The following is an 8,870-nucleotide window of genomic DNA, read 5'->3' as shown; positions in this document are numbered from 1 at the left end:
GATTATTACTGTGCCAAATGCTGTAAAGATTATGTACACAGTCCTCACAACAAACATCAGAAGAGAATGAAAATATTATTTTATTTTACCCTTAATATATCTAAAATTTAGAAAGAATTATTCATTTTTCCTAGGTTACATAGGTAGAAAGTCGCAAGTTATTAGAAAATAATCAAACTTAATTCCAGCTGTACCTGTATACCTTGTATAACCTCCAACTTCAATGGCCATCTTTTCAAGGTGGGAATGTGTGCTCTTATATATTAAATACAGTATTTCCTCTTGCATTTTCACATCCAAATTCTTTTTTAGCCTTCATTCCATCTCTAACACTCATACAATCCCTAACTCCAAGAACTCCACAAATCATTACCACGTAAAGGTTTAAAAGTCAAAAACAACTTCAAATCCTAGAGGGAGGCTTTAAGAACATGTGAATAATCAGTCATTTGAAAAACCTCACCTCTCTGGAATCACAGCAGTTTGCATTACACCACAGGGCCTAGGTAGAGATGTTTATGCACAATTCCAGGAAGGTGAGAATCAGCAGTAGAGACACCATGCCCTAAGGGATATGATGCCTCATATCAAACCCAGTGGCAACATCCAGAGGGGAAAACAAAATGTCAGCAGGAAACCAGACAAAACATCTCCTTCCCATGAAATGGAACAAAGTGAACCATAAATTAGATTTAAGACACAGACACACGTAACACTGTAGAAGAGATAGTATCTCAATCTAAAAGCATGTAAACATTTTACCTGAAGAGAAAGATGTGTGGCATTTCTATGTCAATGCATGTGAAGTAGCCACAGGGGGAAGAATCTATAGAAACAAAATTCTGACACTATCACTAACACCTTCCAATTTGAATTAGTAGTAAACTAAGGAGAAGAGCAGGCAGTTTAGGAAAATGAACAAAAATGACCCTTCCACAATTTCATTAACAGTACTTCACAGGAGTTGAGGCATTTACTTTATCCCCAGAAACTAAAACACTAAGCTGATATAAACACAAAATAAAATTGTTTTTGGGCTAGTGACTCTACTATTATTACTGAGGCACCTAGAAGCAACCAATACAATATATCCCTGGCGAAAAAATACTACTTACAGAGCAAATAGGCAGCAGACCCAAGATTCAAATTATGGTAGCATGGTACCTGACATATTATTTTTCTGTACATTCCGGATTGTTTGAAATATTTTATTATTATACATATTCTTCAAAAACATACATTTGATATGGAGCCCATGTAAATGCATAAGTCCAGTGATGGTGAGGACTGACAACTCTTTAATGACTGGACATTAACTGCTAAATTCACTGAGAGAAAAGCAGTCCCCACTAATGCAATCATAGCACTGGCAATGTTCATCCCAAAACTGTGTTGCATCTGAAAAAGAGTAAGAATTTAGATGCAAGGCAAACATCAATGAGCAACGAAAGATTTCTGTTCCCCACCCTCCATGAAGCTTACATTCTAGCAATAAAAACAAAGAAAAAAGTAAACATACTAATAGGTAAATTACATAACATTTTTGAAAGCGATTAAGTACGAGGGGCTAATAGAACAGGATAAGGAGAATCTGGGGATCCAAAGAGAGGTGGTTCATGATATTAAATAGAAATGACACTGGGGAGAGACGTGAAAGAGCTGTGGGTACCAGCCAAGAGGATATCTGAGGGAATATCCTTGCAGTTAGAGAAAGACTCAGTTCAAAGTCCTGAGGCCAGAATCTTCTGGGGAAGCAAGGGGGCCAATGGCATTGGAGGCACATGGGCAATATTAGGAAATGAAGAAGAAGGAAAGCTAACGGAGAGCTAAATCATGCAGGGCTCTGCAGAATCATGAAAAGGACTTTGTTTCTAACACTAAGAAAAATACAAAGCCAATGAAGCATTTGGAGAAATAAATGATATACTTGGCTTTATGGCTTCAGGGGATCACTGTTTCTAGCGAGGCAAAGAGAAGTTCAATGATAAAAGCTGGGAGCCTGATTTGTAGAGACAAGGTGGACTGGATGAAATGTCATTAGTAGAAAGATGAGAAAAGGTCAAACTTGGATATAGTAATAGCTTGAAAGTAGAGCCAACGTTATTTGATAAATCGGATTCAGGACTGTGAAAGAAAGAAGACTCGGGGATATTGTAAGGTGTTTGGTCTGGAAATCTGGAAGGATGAAGTTCCCATCAGCTGACATGAGAAGGTTGGAGGAAGAGACTGGGAGTTGAGCTTTGGATCTGTACATGCCCATCTGATGATCAGGAGAGAGACCTAGGCTGGAAATACTTATTTCAGGGTTATGGGAATATAGATGTTATTGAAGTCATGAGAATGTGTGAGATTGAGAAGACCAGGTGGCAAAGAATTCAGCTCTGGGACACAAGAATATTAAAAGGTCAGAGAGAAGGAAAGGATCCAGGAAAGGAGACTGAGATGGAGAAACCAAAAGATGGGAGGAAAACCAATGTATTCTGGAAGCCAAGTGAGGAAAGTCCTGGAAGGAGAGTGAGTAACTACGCTAAATGCTACTCCTAGGTTAAGTTAGATGAGGATCAAGAATCACCGTGGTTTTAGCAAGATGGAAGTTTTCAGTGACAGCAGTTACAGAAGGATAGTAGGAAATAAAATAAAGTCTTACGGAAGTGGGTTTAATTGAAACTAGGTAGATGGAAATTAGAGAAAGAACATGATAATTCCTTTGAAGGAGTTTAGCTACAGAAGGAAATACAAGTTGTGCCCATACCTAGCAGGGAGAAATACTGTCAATGTTTTCTTCTTTGTTTTAAGTTGAGAACAGTAACTGGATGCTTACACGCTGATTAGAGACTGGGCAAGGTAACTCATGCCTTTAACTTCAGACTTTTAGGAGGCTGAGGCAGGAAGATCACTTAAGCCCAGGATTTTTTGATCAGCCTGGGCAACGTGGCAAGATCCTGTCTCTACAAAAAAAGAAAAAAAGAAAAAAATTAGACAGGCATGGTGGCATGCACCTGTAGTCACAGCTATGCGAGAGGCTGAGGTGGGAAGATTGCTTTGGTCCTGGAATGTGTAGGATGTAGTGAGCTGTGACCACATCACTGCACTCCCACCTGGGTGACAGAGTGAGAATCTGTAAAAAGAAAAAAAAAAATCTAGCAGAGAAACACAAATTAAAGTGATGCACTTGTGTGGGGAAAAAAAGAATGGAATCTTATACTTCACACTCAAGTAGGGAGATCCACTTTAAAGAAAATCACAGGGAGTTACCCTATGGTAAGAGGCTAGAAAAATATATATGTTGGTAAAGATCTAGTCCATTAAGTAGTAGAGGTCTGAAAATTCTCTTCTAATGGTTTCAATTTTCTCAAAAGAGACAAAAACATCATCGGCAGTGAGTAAGGATGAGAGAAGAAGGATTTGTGTTTGAGGCCAGAGTAAAATGGTAAAATAGCCTTCCATGGAGGAGGGAACGTGAATGAATGGAGTAGGAAAGTAGAGTATCAGTGGCTACGTGATTCACTGAGAACACATCATAGAGACTTAGCAGTTGTTAGGAACAGAAGTTTGGACTTACAGTTGTGAAACTAGTTAGTGGTGGGAGTTCTTACATCCAAATAACTAGAATTGGTCAAACTTGGCAACACATAAAAATCAAGAAGACTTTTTCTAAGCTTCAGAGTCACCAGTATTCAGAGTAAGCACCCCAAAAATGCACACTCACAATCTGTGTGATCTTCTGCTGACCTATCATCTGAATACGTTAAGAAAACTAATGTTTTATACATTAGATGATACTTGGTGTCTCAGTTGTATCCATGGACCCCCTGCTCTCCTACTGTTTATGAATAATTTATTTCTACTCCTCTGATCATAGAAAAAGAAGTGCTACTTACCCGTGTTCTTGTGGGTTTTCTCCCTGCTACAACAGACAAGGTTCCTGAAATACAAAACTGTTTAAAAACAGGAAGTAAGACAGATAAAGGAATATTAAGTCTCAGTCATTTTCTTCTTGGCTGTCCCTCAATTAGCAGATATCCAGCAATAGCCACACAAACCTCCTTTTTAAAATTTACATCCCAGGACACAAAATTGAGACAGGGTCTTGGTCTGCTGTCCAAGCTGGAGTGCAGTGGCGTAATCTCGGCTCACTGCAACCTCTGCCTCCCCAGTCCAAGTGATTCTCATGCCTCCATCTCCAGAGTAGCTGGGATTATAGGCATGCACCACCATGCCCAGCTAATTTTTGTATTTGTATTTTTAGTAGAGATGGGGTTTCACCATATTTCCCAGGATGGTATCGAACTCCTGACCACAAGTGGTCCTCTCAGGTTGGCCTCCCAAAATGCTGGAATTGCCAGGCTGATCTCGAACTCCTGACCTTGTGATCTACCCGCCTCAGCTTCCCAAAGTGCTGGGATTACAGGTGTGAGCCACCACATCTGCCAATACCCATTTTTCATTCAATTTTTTAAGTATCTATAAATGTAACACATAGATATAAGATAATTTTTAGGACTTCATTTGTACTTGGCAAATGTGATTTCTCTTAATCAGAAAGAGGTTTTTGGCCAAGCATCAGGGATCACACCTGGCAATTCCAGCATTTTGGGAGGCCAATCCAGCCTGGACAACAGACCAAGACCCTGTCTCAAAAAAAAAAAAAAAAAAATTAAGTAAGTAACAAATTAAAAAATAAAAAAAAAGAAAAAGTTCATTTCTAAATGCTTGTATCAAGAATTACAAATCAAAACCACAGCATGCAACCTTCAAATAACCTACAAACAATACTTTTGTCATCAAACACATCTCCAGCAGTGATATCTAAGAAATAACACACAGCCAGGGGAGTAGGAATACTCACAATCACAGCACCCCAAACTGGGTAGCCTGTGTAGAAGGTGAAGAAACAGAAGTGCCTGTTGAAGTAGAACAGGTATCGCAAGGAACCCAGAAAGATGCCCAAAGCGAGAATCATTGCTGCATTCAGGATCTGGATGGCCTGAAAAAAGAAGGGGAAAAAGAGCCCTAACAGTCATTTACTAAGTGTACACTGAAAACAGACCATTTTCATTGTCCTCGGAAAGGAGATGTCAGTGCTTGAAATGGTTTAAGTGTCAAGCCTAAATTAACTGGGCAAGAGCTTATCTGAAAGCGTTTTTTGTCCCTATCCCCACCAATTCCAGCGGCAGCCTTTCATCTTCACTTCTCCCCCACATTTCTATTCATTCTCACGAATTCCTCAAGTGGCAGGAGAGTAGATGGTTGGTAAGGTAAGATGGAGTCAAAGTCTCTTCCCAGCATGTTTTGGGGCCATAATATGATGAAGGCGGACAGAAGGTAACCCATATTCTACTCAGCCTTTCTCTCAACCCAATTTTTGAACTTAAAATGTAGAATATAAGCTTCATAGAGCTCAGCCTCCTGAAATGGCTAAAGGCACAAAGCAAAAATTAAAGGGTCTTGGAATCTATTCTCCAAGGTTGGATGTTTTCTACCATGAGAGAATGCTTCTGCATTTCTGCTCCCCAGATCTATAAGAAAGCCCTGTCTTTTCTCCAATTCTTCATTAACTCAGTGATAAATAACTCAGAATCATAAAATTTATAAATTTCATATAAATAAAATTATAAAATTTATAAAATTATAAAAAAGTAATTCACATGATCCAGTTGACTCTTGAATAACATAGGGGTTTAGAATGTCTACCCCTTCAAAGTTGAAAATCCACATATAACTTTTGACTTCCCAAAAACTTAGCTACTAATACTCTACTGTTAAGCAGAAGCCTTAGCAATAACATAAACAGTCAATTATTACATATTTTATATGTGACATATGATATATAATAGGCTAGAGAAACTAAAATATTATTAAGGAAATCATAAGAAAGAGAAAATGTATTTACTATTCATTAAGTGGATTTTCATCCACTTATACAGATCTTCATCCGTATCCTCTTCATATTGAATAGACTGAGGAAGAAGGAGAGAGCAGCGGTTGTTCTTGCTGTTTCGGGATGGCGGAGGTGGAAGAAAGCCACATGTAAAAGAATCCTCACAGTTCAAACACACATTGTTCACAGGTCAACTGAATTTTTTCTTCCCTCTTAAATCAGTTTTTAAACTAAGGCTGACTTACCCCAAGGAATTGTAGTTCTCCTTTCTGATAGTCTTGTGATCCATCAATGGGCTGGTAGACAGAATTATTCACCCCGTCTGGTCCTGCCTCACTGCCTGGGATACCATGGGCTGAGGCTGACCCCAGCTCTGCATCATCAACTTCACGGGATGCCATTTGGGGTTGTTTATGACTGGGACAGAAAAGAAATCCAAAGGCTTTATGCTTTCCCTTTTTCCACTAGCTACTAAAATTTTGAGTGTTATAGAAGGATTCAATTCTGTCCATACATTACAATGACTCTCTACCTATGGGACACCAGGGCAGAGTAACAGAGTTTGTACAATATTCAATTCTGTCTTGCCTTGGAGTAGGTCATTGTAGTAGGCCTTGGTACTTCACTTAACTTTGGAGTGGTAAAGAGCAATTTCTTTCTCATTTTGCACACACTGATATATAGCCCCTGCCTTTCTTCAAATCAGTTGTGAGCAACCAGACATATGGATTCTCTGAGCAGTGCTTTCTTACATAAGAATGATGGCTTTAGTCACGTTCCAGTAATAATAGTAGGTACGATTTATTTAGTACTTATTTATATGCCAGGCACTGTCTAGTTGCTGTGAGTATATTAATATATTTAATCCTGTTTGTTGTAATATTCTTTCCATTTCACAAATGAAAAAATTGAGGTATAGAGAGGTTGAGAAACGTACGCAAACTCATATAGCCTTAATGATTTCATATTCTACTAAAAAAAGTCTACTCTAAGGTCCAATATTTTTCAAATCATTACATTATATAGCACTGTACAGGAGATGTCTTCCTGAGTATCAACATAACACAGCAGAGTTTAAGTATGATGGAAGATCAAATTCAAATCCAGATTTCATCATTTACTAGTTATAGACCATGTCGTGGGAACCTGAGTTTCACTTCTGTAAAAATGAGAATAATTTTCATTTCATATTAACATTGCAAGAGTTGACTTCGATAACATAGAGAATTCTTAACCTATGAACAGGTGGTATCAACTTTAAACTTATACTCTGCCTTCTGACAAAAAGGACTTCAGGTTTGTATATAAGGTCACAAAACAACCACCTCAATCATTATAGCTAAAAAATATGTATCACTAAAGTACACACAGAATGTTTATATTGAACTTCTGAATGCTGGGCAATATAACTTTCTAATTCATAATACCCCCCAACACAAAATGGTTGTAAAATGATTGTATGCTTTTAAAACTGATAAGGGAGATGGCATGGGATGAACCATAAACACATGAAATGATGCTGAATTCTGTCAAAACTATTGACTGGGTTAAGAATAAGATCTTAATAAAGACACATGCACAAGAACATTTATTGCAACACTATTCACAATAGCAAAAACGTTGAATCAACCCAAATGTCCATCAATGGTTGACTGGATGAAGAAAATATGATACATACACACCATGGAATACTATGCAGTCATAAAAAATAATGAGATTATGTCTTTTGCAGGAACACGGATGAAGCTGGAAGCTATTATCCTTAGAAAGCTAACACAGGAACAGAAAACCAAATATCACATGTTCTCACTTATAAGTGGGAGCTAAATGATAAGAACAAATGGACACATAGAGGGGAAAAACACACACTGGGGACTATCAGAGAGAGGAGGGAGGAAATCAGGAAAAATAATGATTGGGTACTAGGCTTAGTACCTGGGTGACAGTCTGCACAGCAAACCCCTGTGGCATGAACTCACCTATATGACAAACATGTATGTGCACCCCTAAATGTAAAATAAAAGCTTTTTATTTAAAAAGAAAGAATGGTATCTTAATTTCTACTTTTTGTTAGAAATTATATACCAGATCCATTTTTTTATAACTTAGTTTTTTTGTCACAATAAATACATGCCACTTACAGGATGTTTACCTTTCTAATTCTCTATTGTGGGGACATGTATGACCCTCATTTAAGTGTGGTAACAAATTTACTAAGCACTAATTTAAAAGAAAGGGAGAGTCAGGCCACGTTTTATTATTACACTGGGAAATGCTATAAAAATTCATAAAGGTTCTCTACCAAAAAGTTTATTATAAATGTCACAAAATTTTCCTACCAATACTCCTCATCAAAGTTTCCTCCCAATACTGATTTTCATGCTGGGATTAAATTACATTCTCTATGTATTTAAATATAGATGAATGTAAAACGATAAGGAGCCTTTACCTCCCATGTTCAACACTGTACAGAACCCAAGAGCAAGGGAAGATGGATAGAGCTTAAAGCAAACAATGTGAATGAGTTCCTAATGTAATGATTGCAAGAAGTACAAATAGAAATAGTCAAAAAGCCAAGACTTCAGACTTATCCACTGGAAAACTATATGTCTTTTGGGTTAAATATCTAATGAACTAAGACTCATGCAACATGGAGAGAGTTGCTGCTTTATGATCAGAAAATCTCTCGCCTATTCGCAATAGCAAAGACAGAATCACCCTAAATGTCCATCAGTGATAGACTGGATGAACAGCTGGTATCAACTTTTAAATCTCTTGCCTACATCTCCCTGTCTCAAAACTCCATCCAGCCTTGTTTTATTAATTTGTCTTCCTTCAGAAGTTCCAAGCCCTCAAATGTCTTCAATACTCTGTGCTATCCCCCTATTCCTGAAAGACAAGTCCCCTCAAGTTTTACATAGATAATTTCTGCTCTCCCTCCAGACTGATTTTTTTTTTCTTTCTTCGAGATGGAGTCTCGCTCTGTTTC

The 8,870-nt window shown here is 37.9% G+C and overlaps 1 protein-coding gene across 1 annotated transcript; it reads right to left on the bottom strand.

Moving 5' to 3' along the window:
* Window positions 1-283: 283 nt before the first annotated feature.
* On the bottom strand, window positions 284-6,291 carry MS4A3 (membrane spanning 4-domains A3). Its single transcript, XM_035262806.3, is given in 5 exon segments — window positions 284-565; window positions 1,240-1,398; window positions 3,882-3,938; window positions 4,850-4,987; window positions 6,127-6,291. Coding segments are annotated over 5 exon segments (630 nt in total). The 5' UTR covers window positions 6,283-6,291; the 3' UTR covers window positions 284-445.
* Between the last annotated feature and the right edge of the window lie 2,579 nt (window positions 6,292-8,870).

Source organism: Callithrix jacchus, chromosome 10 (genome assembly GCF_049354715.1).
Source record: "Callithrix jacchus isolate 240 chromosome 10, calJac240_pri, whole genome shotgun sequence".
Classification (NCBI taxonomy): domain Eukaryota; kingdom Metazoa; phylum Chordata; class Mammalia; order Primates; family Cebidae; genus Callithrix; species Callithrix jacchus.
This window is presented reverse-complemented; position numbering and strand designations above follow the sequence as displayed.